Source organism: Ricinus communis, chromosome 5, assembly GCF_019578655.1.
Source record: "Ricinus communis isolate WT05 ecotype wild-type chromosome 5, ASM1957865v1, whole genome shotgun sequence".
NCBI lineage: Eukaryota > Viridiplantae > Streptophyta > Magnoliopsida > Malpighiales > Euphorbiaceae > Ricinus > Ricinus communis.
Genome location: NC_063260.1, coordinates 12,964,432 through 12,981,356, shown reverse-complemented (window position 1 = coordinate 12,981,356; position 16,925 = coordinate 12,964,432). Strand labels below are relative to the sequence as shown.

General features: G+C 33.7%; 2 protein-coding genes across 2 annotated transcripts; one reads left to right on the top strand and one right to left on the bottom strand.

Moving 5' to 3' along the window:
- Window positions 1-4,444: 4,444 nt before the first annotated feature.
- On the bottom strand, window positions 4,445-6,214 carry LOC8278545 (polyphenol oxidase, chloroplastic). Its single transcript, XM_002518970.2, is given in 1 exon segment — window positions 4,445-6,214. A coding segment is annotated over 1 exon segment (1,770 nt).
- A 2,985-nt stretch (window positions 6,215-9,199) lies between these two features.
- On the top strand, window positions 9,200-11,222 carry LOC112534830. The gene is made up of 6 exons (XM_048374763.1): window positions 9,200-9,318; window positions 9,423-9,555; window positions 9,816-9,919; window positions 10,010-10,181; window positions 10,277-10,411; window positions 10,533-11,222. The coding sequence occupies exons 1-6, from the start codon at window positions 9,272-9,274 to the stop codon at window positions 11,154-11,156; spliced, it is 1,215 nt and encodes a 404-aa protein (XP_048230720.1). The 5' UTR covers window positions 9,200-9,271; the 3' UTR covers window positions 11,157-11,222.
- Window positions 11,223-16,925: the final 5,703 nt, after the last annotated feature.

Here is a 16,925-nt window from a genome sequence, read left to right as displayed (position 1 = left end):
ACAGAGTACATAAATCAAAATTTTTTCACCTTTTTTAACCAACATGGCATTACTCACCAAACTACCTGTGTCAATACTCCCGAACAAAACAACGTCTCTGAGCGAAAGAATCGTCATCTCCTCAATGTCACCCGTACTCTCCTATTTCAACATAATGTTCCCTCCATTTTTTGGTCAGATGCCCTCCTAACCGCTACCTATCTTATTAATAGACTTCCCTTAATCACCTTAAATCATATAAGTCCCTTGAAAATTCTCAAAGATCGGAAAATTGATTTAGGTCACCTTCGGGTCTTTGGGTGCGTGTGCTATGTGCACGTCACTCGCCACCACAAACTAGACAAATGCTCGGTTAAAACTCTTTTCCTCGGATATTCCTCCATCCAAAAAGGGTACAAGTGTTATGATCCGTTGACTCACAAGACCTATGTCTCTCGGGATGTCACCTTCCTCGAGAATGAGTCCTACTATACCAACCCTACCGGTGCTGAATTTAATTCTCTTTTTTCGCTTAACTCTGATATTTCTCTTAGCAGCTTTGATCACAGTCCACTCCCAGAACAGTCACCTGACATCTCAAGGCTAATTCCTTCAGGGAGAAATAACCACTCACAAGAACAAGAAGCTTCATTTCACGAAGTCTCAGAGGAAGCAATTGCCTTGAGACCTTCTAATCGACAAACCAGACCTTCTGTGAAATTTAGAGACTATGTGTCTCATACGGTGACGTATCCCATTTAGAATTTTATTTCATATAATGTTGTATCTAACCAATACCGTAATTATCTATGTCAGCTCTCCAATCATTCTGAACCTACAAACTTCTACGAAGCCAATGCCGACCCCAAATGGTGTAAGGCTATGGAAGAAGAACTTCTAGCTCTGGAAAAGAATGACACATGGAGTATTGTTTCTCTTCCACCAAATAACAAACCAATGGGATGTAAATGGGTATACAAGATCAAATACAATAGTGATGGAACTATTGACAGATACAAAGCCAGACTCGTAGCCCGAGGCTTCACTCAAACTTACGGAGTCGATTATCAAGAGACCTTCGCTCCAGTAGCCAAGATGAACACGGTTAAGATCCTACTCTCAGTAGCAATCAATCAATGTTGGAATCTATTCCAAATGGATGTCAAGAACGCCTTCCTTTAAGGAAATTTAGCAGAAGAAGTTTACATGGCCATTCCTCCTGGGTATAAGACAAACTCAGACTCATCCCTGGTATGTAAGCTCAAGAAAGCAATCTATGGCCTGAAACAATCTCCAAGGGCATGGTATGCTAAACTCAGCTGTTTTCTATTAAGTATTAATTTGAATAAGTGTGATTCTGATTCTTCTATGTTCGTTAGACACACCCGCAAACACACCATTATTCTTTTGGTATATGTTGATGACATCATAATAATCGGGAATGATAATCAAGAGATAGAAAATGTCAAACAACGTTTAAAAAGGGAATTTGACATTAAAGATCTAGGTCAGTTATCATACTTTCTAGGCATAGAAATAGCAAAATCCAGCAAAGGTTTATTCCAATCCCAAAGAAAATATACCCTTGATCTATTAAAGGAAACTGGCAAGATAGGAGCCAAACCTGCTCTCTCCAATGGAAACTAAAACTAAACTCAATTTAGAAGACGGAGATCCTTTGACCAACATAGGGCACTATCAGCGTTTAGTAGGGAAATTAATTTATTTAACTGTCACTAGACCTAACATTTCTTTTACAGTTAGTGTGATAAGTCAATTTATGCATGCTCCTCGTACCAGCCACCTTGAAGCCATTGATCGGATCCTCAGATATCTTAAGGGAACACCCGGACAGGAAATCTGGATGAAGAAAAATAGCTCCACTAATGCAGTCGGTTTCTCGGATGCGGATTGGGCTGGAAGTTGTGATAGAAAGTCAACCACTGGATTCTGTATATTTGTCGGGGGAAACTTGGTGATATGGAAAAGCAAAAAACAGAGCGTAGTTACTAGATCAAGCGCCGAAGCAGAATATCGTGCGATGGCATCCACGGCTAGCGAACTCATTTGGGTAAAGCAAGTACTCAAGGACATGAAAGTAGAAATGATGGAGCCTATGAAAATATTTTGTGACAATCAAGCTGCTCGACACATAGCATCAAACCCAGTGTTTCATGAAAGGACCAAGCATATCGAAGTCGACTATCATTTCATCCGAGAAAAGGTTCAAAAAGGAGAAATTGAAACTCCTTACATCAAGAGTTAAGATCAATTGGCAGACATATTTACAAAGGCCCTTGACAAGTAGAGTCATCGATCTATTCTCAGCAAGATGGGTTCAATAAACCTATATGAACCCAGCTTGAGGGGGAGTGTTAAAGAAAGCAGAATAAAGGACATGGAAGGCATGGTTCGGAGATCGCATGTCGGATTGCTTGCAAAGCTGCTCATCATCGACAGGGTGAAGAGAGCAATCTTTCTCGCAGCGGAAAGGTCACTTCTACCTTTCCCTTCTCAGAAAATAGCCGTTAGGCATATGCAAGTATCAGTATAAATTCTTCAATCAGTTGAAATAAACTCAGAATTGTAAAATACTCATCACTATTTATCAATACAAGTCTATACAAATTTCTACAGGCGCCATTCTAAAACATTACATTATATTCTTGTTACTTGTTTCTTTTCTTTCTTACACCCAATAACACATTTCGTAGCCCATGGGATTCCTAAACAGCTTAGTTTAACACTTTCTTTCGAAATAGTGAATGCATTTCTCACTGGCATATCATCAAGCATGTGGTACCAAAATTTAGAAGCACAGGACTTGCTCCAAAATGCATATTCAGCCTTTCCATTCGTTAACTATATTTTTCACCATAACCGCTTTCCCAATTTGCAGCTGGGCGTATGTGTATGTAGGGTGAGCAAGTTTGCATGCCTAGACCGGGTTCAACATGCACCACATTCTTTCACCGTCTTTTCCTTTGTTTATTTGCAGTTTTGTTCATGCTAGCATCGGCTAGTAGCTACAACGTGCTGGAATAAGAAGATGATGGGCTTAAGCTTTTAGGCTTCTCACGTCTTAGGCTCGGCCCTACTTTCCGGGCCCTTTAAGCCCATTATAATTTTAGGTCTCCAATCAAATTTAAAATTTTCTCCACTCACTGTTATTCTTCACGAAACAATATGATAATCTATATGTATAAATCTCTTAAAATTTTGATATTTTTAATTTGTATCACTTGACATATATGATTTCTCTTTAACATGTTTAACACATGATATTTAAAATAATACATAACTTTAAAAATTAATTTATTAGTAAAGAATTTTTTAATTAAAGAATGATCTTAATTTCAGAATATTTTGATTTATTCATATATTATATGTTATTATTAATTAATTAATTAGTTTTTTAATTATATAATAATTTATTATCTTAAAATATAGCATATTAGACATATATGTAAATAATAAATCAAGACATAAATATTCTTTTAAATATGTGTATTTACCTTTTATGTATAGATTTTTTAGTATATATATTTATTTTTGGCACATAAATATATACTAACATATTAATTTTATATTTTTTTATAAATAAAGTATTAACTAATGAATTATATTTAGTTAATAATTACTCTATTTTAAAGTAACATTGAATTATATTTTTAATATTATTTTAACTAATAAGTTAGTTTTATATTGTATAATTATTTATAATCTTAAAAATAGTATATTAGTAACATCTGCAATATTTATTATATATATAATTAATAAATATTTTTTTCTTTGATTCATGGGAGATCTAATGTACTATGGGCTATACAACAAGAGGTAACCATCATCTCGCACTCGCTATAAAAACGAAATCTCACCTGGTGCAGATATAGGACTTGAATTCTTATATATATAATTAATAAATATTTCTTTCTTTCATTTATAAGAGGTCCAATAGACTATGGGCTACACAAGAGGTAACCATCCACTTACACTCGCTATAAAAGTGAAATCTCACCTAGTGCGGATATAGGGATTGAATTCAAGACCTTCACCTCCTAAGAGCAATCGGCCTTGTCATTTAAGTTAGGTATCAAGTATATAATTAGTAAATATTGTTTTAGAAAAAACCTTGTATAAATTGTATGAATAATATCTGAAGTATTAAAAATTTTATTTAAAATAATACTTAAGAATATTTTTAGTTATTATTATTTTTAAAAGTGCGACAAATAATTATAAAATATCAATCATTAACTTTTTTATAAATTTATCTTATATTTTTATTTATAATTAAAATAATATCTAATTATTAAATATGTGATGTATATAAAATAATAGTATGGTATATATGTATATAATCCAATTAGACGATGCCAGTATCAAGAAAGGAATAAGAAGCCTACAAGAGCAGCATATCAACATGAAAATTATTTATGAAAAAAAAAAAGTCTATCGGTGACAATTAATCTTGAATATAGTCAATCATAATGCCACCAATTTTAACAAGGCCTTTACCGTACCTAGGAACCAAAGTTACTACAACAGTATCATCATCTTCAGCACCCATATCCTCCAACAAATCAGTAAGCCCTAGTCTCAAACATGTCTTCATTTTCTTCCCATGTTTATGCTTATGAGGAATATTCACAAAACTTCCTGCAAACTCAGAATTATCTGGTCGAGCACTAGTTGAATCGTGTTCATCATTAACATAAACATCAAATTTCACAAGTGCATTTCTTTCAAATTCTATCGCATCTATTAATAACACCTCCTCTTCCTCTTCTTTCTCTTTCTTGCTTCTTGATTTCTTTGGCCTTTTAGCCACTGTACTTATCACTTTATCCAACACTAAAGGGAATGCTGTTATTGGTGGCAAATTTAGCGTTTCAGCTGCGTGCGCTGCCTGACCATCATGATGAAAGACCTTATTTGCTACTTTCTTGATTAACCTTCGTGATTTTGGCCTAGATTTGAGCTAAGGGATATCAACATCTTGATAGATATAGCCTAGTTTTTTAGTATCAATACAGTCTCTAACCTTAACACGAACAGGATTAGCATTCTCATCATAGAATATAAATTCTGCATCAAGCCAATCAGGATCAGTGAACTCGGTTCTCTTATTGCCTCCCAACGTTTTCCATATCGTCCACATCCGATCAACATTCGAGTGATGAGCGAAAAAGATTGGATCTCTAGCAGCTGAGTAGAAATTGCCCATGTCTTCAAGATTTGGCTGCGTGTTATCCCCACACCAGACGTGGACTGGACCATGTGGGATATTCTCGATGGAACCTGCTCCAGGATCAGCTTCATCACCGGCACGGTAAGCACTTCCATGAAAAAGCCTAGCCGTCTTGCCATTAGACACCATTTGTCTATACATAATAGTAAGATTGCTCGACAGTAGTTCTTGCTTTGACGTTGGGTTTTCGCTGCCATTATAATCAAGATCCACCAGCGTGGGTGGCTGGTGATTTTTGTTACGAAACTGGTCATAGAGTGGTGATTTAGGGTCAACATAAATAGCTGGCAATTGCATTCCAGCAGGTGAATCCCAATTCCAGAAAGGCAAAGCAAAAGTTGGATCATCAATCAGTTTGCCCAAGATTTTTTCATGAAAGTAAAGAAAATATCTGTGGAAAGGAAAGAAAAGCCAGGAATTGTGAACTTGAAGGTCTAAATCTGGAAGCCCTACTTGATGATAAGCACCATCACAATAAGCACAATGAACATTTGCTTGTTGCATAAAGCTACGTGGATCATCATCAGGAAGAGCTTTCATGAGCTCAATAGCTTTAGAATATTTGGCCAAGTAAGCATCATCAACTACATGAGCTGCGGGTCTAATGCGCAATGGGGAGTTAGAAGAAGGGAGCTTGAAGTCTAAGATTTTGGTAGAGGGCGGAGGACAACAATTTGTGGGTTTGGCACTGGACGGCAGGTCTGCTTTGCCGCATTTGGTCAGGTCGGGGGCTGACACTGGCTTAGCAAATGCCAAGGGGTCACCAAGAGTGATTGCAACATACAGGCCTCCAAGAACAATTAGAATATCTCTTCTAGTAGTAGGGTTTTGATCATGGTCATTTGCTGTTGCTTTGCATGAAATTAGATGAGGATTAACATAGTTACAGTTTCGGTTTTTGGGTATGGAAAGTTGGGATGTTTTGGAGAGGAAGGGGCAGAATGAGGAGGTGGAAATGGTGATTGAGGTAGTGAAAGAAGACATGGGACTGGTATTTGGCTAAAGATCAAATGAACTTGCCTATGGTTTTATAGGGTCCAGAGTGATTTTTTAGAATACTAGTCTCGAGTATACGTCCTAATTCAATGCAAGCATACTGATTCTAATTTTCCTTTGTTAAATGTACAGATTGCCAACTATTCCAATTAGTTGATACAATAGCAATGACAGATCCCATATGGGGAAATAGAGAATTGGAAAATTAAGGTTACGTTGCGTGCAGAAAAATAGTAACTACTTTTTGTATCCAAGGAAAATTGAGATTTGAATCTTAGGGATTAGTAGCAGATTTGCAACTAATTGTTTATGCTAACTGCAGGTTTTGTACTTGAGATTTGTTGTGTGGCAGTAATATTACACCATAACTTTATTTAATTCCTTTATTGAATTAGTTTACCAAATCCATATACTTAGCTAAGCTTAGATATAATTTTTCAAAAGTTCTATGTTTTACGTGAGAAAAAACATCATGGGCATATATATATATATATTAACTATCCTACAATTAATAAGCATAAAATTCTTGCTACTATGTCTGTTTTTTATTATTATTATTTATTAGAGATTAGTACACAATAAAAGAATATACATATGCAAAGAAGATGCTCGAATCACTCCTAAAAGCAAACATTTTTGCCACTCGAGTTAGGCTTTAGTGTTGTTATTATTATTATTATTATTATTTTTTACAACAGATCATTTTATTACTATAATTTTACATATACACGGACTTTTTAATTTTTGTATTCAGCTTTGGCGCTAATAAGGGAAACTAACTTTGACACGTAGTTTTGGGGTTTTTTTAATTTATTTTGATATTCTTAGTTAAGATGTTAACTACATTTATAAATTATTAAAATTATAATTATTATTTACATTCAAGATTAATATAATTATTTGATTGGGAAGATGTTTTATTTGCCATATATTATTTTGTTTACATAAAATATAAAAAATTATATGTTATCATTATATATATTTGGTAAAGAATTTTATCCATATATCAAAACTACTAATATACAATTAAAATAACTTAAACTTCAAACTTCACTTATATTCTTTGAAACTGTTCATCTTATTCTTTTTGGCATATAAATCCAAAATTTATATATTTATAAATTTAGTTTGTGTTATAAATTGGTATATATATTTATAAACATTTAAAAGATTAATAGATGTTTGAAACGAAATTTTATTTAGATACCTTGGTGCCATGTTTTAGGTTGAATCTTGGCTTTTGAAACTGGAAATGTCGAGCATTTATTGCGGCCAATCTTAAGCAAGAATATTATAACGACAACATGGACTGATGTATCTAATGTATTAATTAGATTTAAACATCGTTATCTTTGTGTTTGCAGACTCGTTCTAAACCACTGTTGTCTAGAAAATAAAAAATGAGAGCAAAGCAGAATAAGGAGTTAAGAACGCAGCTGAAGCTATAAAATTTTGGTCAATGGAGCAATCTAAACTAATGCTCAAAGTTTTGTCTAGTTAATCTATTGTTAATAGTTGACAGTGGGTAATTCAAACTTTGTTTCTGATAATATGTAACATTATATTACTAGTTTAGTGAATTATATATATTAAATTATTATAAAATATACACTGAAACTTTTTATTTATATGATAAATAATTTATATTTATAAGTAAAATATTATATATGATATTATATATTACTTTAATTTTATAAGAAATAGTAAAATAATATTCTATTTTATTTTAGCTGTTTAATTTTTTTTTGAAAGACGTAAGAAATAGTTTTATGATGTCAGTTTTATTTAAAAAAATTCAAATTAGATTAGTGTTGGTTGAAATTAAAAAATAATAATTAAAATAAAATAATAAAAAAATATTTAGTCTATTTATTTATATCAATTTTTATTGACATATTTACACGTATAAATATAAATATTAATATTTAGCTCGTCAACATAAAATAACTATTAATTTTTAATTAGTGTTGATTGTTTAAAATTTTTAGAGATAGATTTATATTTAACAAATCATAATATTATTTACTAATAAATCTAATTGATAAATGATCTAATTAATTCAATTAATTAATCGGTCAATAATTTTTTAGTAAATTTATTTGTTATATATATTGTAATAAATAAAATAATTGATGAAATATTCCAAATTAAAGAATTAGCAGATATCATTAGCATGGCTACAATAAACTGAAAAATAGCTGCTCTTCAATAATTATGTTAAACATCATTTAAATTAAAATTAAACGTAGCAAAAACTAAGTTTCAGTTTACCGCTGCTAAGCATGACTTGAAAACCGGGACAAGCAAAGCTGCTGAGGTCTCAATTTCTCATCTTCATTGAAGAAAAATGAGCATATCCATGCCGTATTTCTTCTGTCTACTTAAATTGTAAGTTTGTAGGTACTAATAACAAATGGTTGAAATGTAATTTTATTGCCTAATTCGGGAGCTCCTTAAACCTGGGATCTACCTAGTGTTTAATTCCCATGAAATTTAAATTGCTTCTCTTGATGACAAGTGTCTTTTTTCCTTCTTCTTCTTTCTTTTTTGGGTATTCATCAGAATAGGAATTAAATTAATAATTCCTAATCATTTTTAATATACATTAGTTCCATCTAACATGGAGTTGGGAAATAAATCTATTGAGAGGTCAGTAGTCAAATTTAAACATGTATGACTTGTACCATGTTAAGCACTTCAGTTTACAGATTCAGATTGAATTAATTATACTGCAATACATTTTCAAATCAAATTTTAAGCTTTTATTTTCCCAGAAAAAAATTCTAAAAGAAAAAAGAAAGGGTTCTTCGAAAATAAGTTGAATAAAATATAATTTTAACCGCTTGTAAGTGGGTGGGGCAGTTTGCTCTGAGGAAACTGCTGTCCCCATTTCCCTCCACAGTCCACCACTATAATTACTTACACCTGCTTTTGGAATTATAAGCTAATTAATCAATGGTTAATTAAATAAATAAAAACCCTTCTCCTCTTCTCATTAATTTTTCTTTATTCTTTCTTGCCATTCCTTAACATTATTTAGTGAACATGCTTGGTCTTGGTCCTCTATTTGGGTGGAGAAAAGCTTCCAAGTGGTAATCAGTCGGTTATACAACTTCATTAATTTCCATTTATTGTTAAGTATTTTAGACTTCCTGTAATGTGTTGAGTAATGAAAATTGATTTGTCCAATTTGCAGCAAGAAATTAGTTAATCTTCTTCGTTGTCGTCTTAAACTACTGAAGAGCAAGAGGTACGTAATTGTGAGGCAATTACGTGAGGACATTGCTCAGCTTCTTAATAATGGTCAATATGAACGAGCATTTTCCCTGGTACATTACTAATTTTCAATATCCTAATCTCCTGTCCTATTTTCTTATTTTAATGTAATTCTTAGCGGCACTAAGATTGGATTTGCACGCTCTATGATTGATTTTGGTCATTACCATAGCAATCTCATACAAAATGCAAAATGAAATTTTGAATTAAACCTGTTTTCACTATTCCGGCTGATGCGATTCATTCTTTTTATAATTGATCTTGCTGGAGGTGATCCTAATTATGCAAAGCTGACTTCAGTTAAATTTATCAGGCTGAGCAACTGTTCAGGGACCAGAGCTTATTGGATGCATATGATTTGTTGGGCAATTACTGTGAATTTATCATCATCCGATTCCGTTATATACGCAGATACAAGTATGAAATCAGTTGTACAGCTAGTGACTATAGTCTTTTTAATAAATCAACTTGGAAGATAATCACAACCATGCTATCTTTTGCTTCCAGGGACTGTCCTGAAGATATTATTGAAGCAATTTCAACATTAATATTTGCTACTGCGTGGTGTGGGGATCTGCCTGAGCTACCAGTGATCAGAAAGCTATTTGGCGAGCGCTTCGGGAACAAATTCACAAAGGCCTCTGCTGAATTGCATTCTGGAAACTTTGTTAATCCTGAGGTTGGGGCAATTCTACTATAATCTTTGAAGCCTTTTTTTTCGTGTTTTTATTCCTGACACCATACACTTCCCTCTGATTTTTGTCCTATACTCAGATAAGAAAGAAACTCTATATAGAGTCCGTTCCTGATGATGTAAAATTAAAATTGATCATTCAAGGAGCCAAGGAGTACGTTTTCATGCCAGGGCAGCTTGGATGCGACAGCACAAGCAAAGTACATCTCTTGCAGGTTTGTCTAAACTCTGATCCCCACTTTCTCAACCTCATCTGCTTGCTCGAGTTGAAACCTTGTCCTTCAATGAACCATGGAATTTAATCTGAAATTAATCGTGTGCACTATCTCCTCGCAGTGTGGAAAAATTAATGATCGTCACTTGGAAGGGTTCATTTTCAAAGAAGAGGCTTGTGTCAGCTACAACAAGCATAGCCAGAGTGTATTGTCTTTTGTCTCAGTACCTGCAAAACATATTCAAGCACAATGCAAGAAAAAACCAACAGTAATGCCTAGAAAAACATCCAGCCCAAGTAGTAGTTTAGAAAGTTGTGGCTCAAGCAAGCTTTCCACAGCCTCTTCTGAAGAAACGGAAGATCCTGGGAGAACGAAAAATGTCTATCTAGAAGAAGTAAAAGAGTTAGAGTTTAGTGTACTACAAGACCAGTACAGTGAGGACAAAAGAATATTTTTGTTCAATTCTTGCATCCATCCGTTAAGGACAAAACAAGTATCAGATTGTCCTGAATCTTGTAGAGAGGCAGACAAAGTTGCAAATGCAGCTAGTTCAAGTATCATAGTTCATCAAGATCAACGGTCAGAAGGAAGTGCAACATCATCTTGTAGCCATGTGCATCCAAAGCTCCCAGACTACGATGAATTGGCTGTGAAATTTAAGGCACTAAAGGAACAACATCTTCAAAGAAAAAACCGCTACAAACGACAAGTTCTTTATTTTCTAGGAAATGACAGATTTTGTTGATTTGTGCAGGTAATTTACTAACCTGAGAGCTCCAAGTTCAAAGCATAGCATTGAATGTTATTCTCATTATCCAATCACTTTTAATAAATCCATTTTCCAGTTTTTCCTGCAGTAATCATATCAAAATTTGAAAGCAATTAAAGAATACATAGCAAATAATTACAAAGTCAATGACGAAAGAGATAATATCCGTAGCTAACCATGTCGCAGACAAACTTTAGATTCTTTGATCTTTAAGACATTGAACTTGTTGGGCAGTCTTGTTCGATCAGGCATAATCTTTGTCTTCTACATACCAGGTGATGGGATATAACACCGTACGCAAATAGGTCCAACAATCATACGAAAGATTCTCCTCAAGACAATAATAAGGCAGAAATTTTTCAATTTTTATTTAATAACAACTATATTTTTTCAACTTAAACCATTTATAATTAACTTTATCCAAAAACGTAAAATCAAATACAACAAAACTAAAAATAAATAAATTACATATTAATGTTTGTCTTTAATAATTACAAAGGATGACATATTACAAATGAATATTAATCACTAAATTCTGATTCTATTAATAGAGGTTTGGATTACAATCATATTTTTTTCTTGAGTTTATTTTCTTTGCATTCATCACAGTCATTCATTTTCTATGAGTTCTTTCACACAAAACCAGTTCGAATCTTTATTGACTGAGCTTTCGTCCATTTTACCATTGTTTTCCTATTTCTCACTTCACAAACAACAACCCAAGTACTTTTCTTCTCTCTTGGTTATTTTTTCTTCTTCTTTCTTTTTTCTATATATATTCAGTGTATATCATAGAGAATTTTGATACTCTTTGTCATAGATTAGTTGCATGTGTCAAGATTGAAGAAAAGAAGAAAGATGTCTATATCATTACGTATTACATGTTAGTTATATACATAGAGAGCTAATAGCTATATAAGGAAAACCTAGCTATCTGTGTATCTATACAAGGAATAACCAATGCAAGGAAATACATAATAAGAGGAATTAGCTAAGTGACAGCTAATGGTTTGACCCGATAATTCTTCTCTTATTGACATCCCCCATCAAATTGATGATAGTTATCAACAAGCATCAATTATCATCAATTTGCTGGTAAGATATGCATGGCGATCTGAAAACATAGGCTTAGTGAATATATCGGCAATTTGATCATGAGAAGAAACATGGACAAGATGTAAAATCTTATCATGAACCAATTCACGAATGTAGTGGCAATCCACCTCAATATGCTTATTCCTTTCATGTTGTACTGGATTTGTCGCAATGTTGATAGCACTAGTATTGTCTCTAAAAAGAGTGATAGGTTGTGAGCAAGGAACACCTAGTTCTGCAAGGAATCGTTGAAGCCATAAAATCTCTGAACTAACATAAGACATTGAGCGATACTCAGCTTCTGTCGATGATTTAGACACCCGCGCCTGCTTCTTACACTTCCAGGAAATGGGAGAAGCACCCAAAAATACACACCAGCCTGTTGTGGAATGCCGAGTATCAACATACTCGACATAATCAACATCGGCATATGTTGTCAAAGTTGGAGAATTATTTGAAGGAAAAAATAAGCCACGATCACAAGTACCCTTAATATAATGAAGAATATGATGAACAGCTGAGAGATGATGCCGACGAGGTTGAGAAACAAAGTGACTTACAACCTATACATCAAAGGAGATATCGGGCCGTGTGATAGTGAGATAAATAAGACTACCTACTAACCAGCGGTACAAAGTAGGATCCGAGATAAGTGCTCCATCTTCACGTGTCAATTTCAAATTTTGGTCCATGGGGGTGGAGCAAACTTTGTTATCAGTTAAATTGGCTATTTTCAGCAAGTCATCAAAGTATTTGCATTGAATAAGAAGAATGCCACTAGAAGAGTAAGATACTTCGAGGCCAAGAAAATAAGTGAGAACACCGAGATCTTTCATATGAAAAGAATCATGGAGATGCTTCTTGAAATTTATAATTCCTTGTTCATCACTACCCGTAATGACCATGTCATCTATATAAAGAACCAATATCACAACACCAGCATGAGAGTGACGAGTAAACAAAGATGGATCATTAGGACTCTACTGAAAACCAATTGCACAAATGGTAGAATAAAATTTCTCAAACCAAGCCCACGGCGCTTGCTTCAGAACATATAGAGATTTTCTGAGTTTACAAACCAGATTACGATTAGCAAGAAAGTATCCAGGAGGACACTTCATATAAACTGTCTCTTTTAAGTCCCCATGGAGGAAAGTATTTTTCACATCTAACTGATACAATGGCCATTGTTTACAGGATGCAATAGCTAGAAGGGTGCGAACAGTCATCATTTTAGCAATAGGAGCAAATGTTTCGTCATAGTCAATCCCATATTCCTGTATATAGCCTTGGGCCATCAAACGAGCTTTATATCTATCTAAGGTACCATCAGCTTTAACCTTAATAGTATAAACCCATTTGCTTCCTATCACAAAAGTATTTGATGGTCGAGGAACTAAATCCCATGTATGATTTTCATTTAATGCCTCAAGTTTGTCTTCCATGGCTTTTCTCCAACATGCTTGGTCTGATGCCTGATTAAAAGCAGAAGGAATCTTAACAGAATTGAGATTAGTAAATAAAGTATACATGTTAGGAGGTTTTAACGTTTTGATCTTTTCAAGGATGGTAAATTTTGTGTTGGAGCAGTGATGGAAGAGGTTGAAGGAGGACCTTCTGGATCATGATCAATAGTAGGCTGAATAGTTGCTTCATCATCATTGATTGGATCATTATGAAAAGAGTCACAAAAATTTAGCAAAAAGGAAATGGACGAACTGGAATCTGATGGCATAGAAGAGGAACCATAAAAGTACACATTTTTAAAGAAAAGTACATGACAAGAGACACACATTCTTTTATTTTGAAAATCATAACAAACATAACCTTTTTTAGTATCACTATAACCAAGAAAAACACATTTGGCAGCCTTTGCAGTCAGCTTATTTCATTCATGTGGAGAAAGCAAGACAAAGCACACACAACCAAAGATACGAAGATGTCGGTAATCTAGAGACTTATGATAAAGAGAATAATATGGAGACTGATTTCCCAATGTGGAAGTGGTTTGGCGTTGATAAGATGAACTGCAGTATGTACTGCTTCGACCCAAAATTGAGGAGGAACACAAGATTCAAGTAAAAGAGTTCTAGCAATTTCCACAATATGGCGATCTTTTCGTTCTACTACTCCATTCCGTTCTGGTGTCCCAAGACAAGATTGTTGAGTTACAGTTCCTTTTTCATGAAAGAACTTAATAAGATCTGAAGCAAAAAATTCTCCACTAGAATCTGAACAAAATATTTTAATTGTTTTGTCAAATTGTGTTTCAATCATGGTGAAAAAGATTTTTGCTATATTAGCCAATTCAGATTTTGATCGTAAGAAATATACCCATGTAAAACGTGTATATTAATCAATGAACAGGACAAAGTACTTATATCCAATTCTTGAAAAAACAGGTGAAGGACCCATAAATCACAGTGTATAAGATAAAAAGGTTCATTAACTTCCGTAGTACTGGAAGCAAAAGGTAACTTTGCAAATTTTCCAAGAACACAACTTTGACAAGTTTTTAAAAAGTCAGACTTAACATTCAATTTTTCTGGAAGAAAATTAGACTTGAACATATATTCTAACCTACTAGCATGCGGATGACCAAGACGACGATGCCATAGATTCTAAGTATTATTAGCAGTTGAAGTGTAGAATGAGACTGTGAGATATGCTGGGAAACTCTTTTCATTTACCAAATCTAGATGAAACAAGCGTCCTTGTTTATGCCCCTTCATGATCACTTGACCCGTTTGAAGGTCCTGTACATCACATCAAAGAGAGGAAAATTTAACCAAACAATTTTGATCAGTCAATTGTCCAACAGAGATCAAATTATCAATTAATCGGGGAACAAAAAAAACGTTGGGCAAACAAATAGAATTTTTGGATTTATCGGTCAGACATATAGTGCCAATCCCTTCAATTGGTAATTCTCTTCCATTAGCAGTAACAATGGTTTGTTTTAAATGATAAGGTTTAAGTTTTGAAAAAACATGTTTTTGTCCAGACATGTGATTAAAGGCAGCTGAATCAAGAAACCATTTGATTCCTTTACCTGATAACTCGGCAACAGAAAAAGCGGAAGAAATAGCATCTGGAAGAGCTGATTATAGAGTCTCATTGGGAGTTGATTTTCCTTTATCATTGCTCATGGTAACAAAAACAGATGAACCTTACTTCTTTTTCAATAATCTGCAATCTAGAATTATATGGCCTGGCTTCTTGCAATAATTACAAATATTGCGCTTTTTGCAATGAGATTGAATATGCCCCAATTCATCACAATGTCTACAACGAGTATCTTCTTTGCCTCCTTGCTTTGGTTTTGATTGGAATTTTCCACGTGAAGCAATAAAAATTGCATCAACAGAATTTGATTTAGTATCTAGTTGGGCTTGTGTATTCAGCCTTAACTCTTCACGGATCAGATCTCCAAGCATAGATTCCATAGTCAAATTACCTCGATTAATTAAAGTGGATCTCGCGTTCTCAAATTCAGGGCGAAGCTTCATGAGAAAATGCATAATCCTTCCACGGTCTCTCTGTTTCTTAATCTCGGCATAAGCTGTATCTGAGATTGATCAAGAAGAGATCTTGTTCAGTCCACAATTTCATAATTTCAACATAGAAACTTCGAATATCTCTGCCCTCTTGACTGATACTTGCTAGTTCATATTTAATTTCAAATTGCCTTGCTTGGTTTACCTGAGAATATACTCCTTTAAGATGATTACACATTGCAGCAGCTGTTTTGAAGCACCTCAAACTTAATGCAATATCAGGTTCAATTGAGTTTAATATCTAGGTAATAACTTGAGCGTTCTTTGTCTTCCATTGGCGTTTTGCTTCTGCATCACCTTTTTCATTTTGAGACCCATCAAGAATGGTAGAAAGTCCCTTTCCTTCAACAAAAATCTAAAACTGAAATTCTCAAAGAGCATAATTTTTGCCATTAAATTTGACAGAGATGGATTCACTCTTGGTTGCATCTATATCGAATCTTCTAAAGGATGTTTGAAAAAAAAATTCTCAAAAGAATTTATAAAATAGCTGTAGCAAAGAAACAAATTTAATAATTTTCTCAACCTAGCTCTGATACCATGTCAAGATTGAAGAAAAGAAGAAATATGTCTATATCATTACATATTACATGTTAGTTATATATATAGAAAGCTAACAGCTATATAAGGAAAACCTAGCTATCTGTGTATCTATACAAGAAATAACCAATACAAGGAAATACATAATAAGAGGAATTAGCTAAGTGACAGCTAATGGTTTGACCCGATGATTCTTCTTTTATTGACAGCATGTTGTTATAAAGAAATATCGGAGAAAAGAATGCAAATGATATTAGATGTCGCTTTTGTCTGTCTTTTTTTTATTTCTGAACATCAACTTCAATCTTTATTGATAGAGCAAGAAAACAGTATTATACGAAGAAAGCATATCAGAATCTGTAACATTCATTTTCAGCCCTGACTCAGAGTTGATTAGTTTGTGTTCGCATAACAAATATATGTCCATGTATAGCCAAAATCAAGAAAAAGAATTCAAAGATCTTTAAGGAACTGAAAGATCAATGTATTATATGGTTACATTTTGTTGGCCAGAAATTTAAGATTTTCTAAAATTTTTTATGATATTTTCAAC

Coding starts and splice junctions, on each gene's coding strand:
- LOC112534830 (XM_048374763.1), top strand. CDS start 9,272: ATGCTTGGTCTTGGTCCTCTATTTGGGTGGAGAAAAGCTTCCAAGTG. Junction 10,182..10,276: donor GAAACTTTGTTAATCCTGAG/GTTGGGGCAATT, acceptor TCCTATACTCAG/ATAAGAAAGAAACTCTATAT. Junction 10,412..10,532: donor GCAAAGTACATCTCTTGCAG/GTTTGTCTAAAC, acceptor ATCTCCTCGCAG/TGTGGAAAAATTAATGATCG.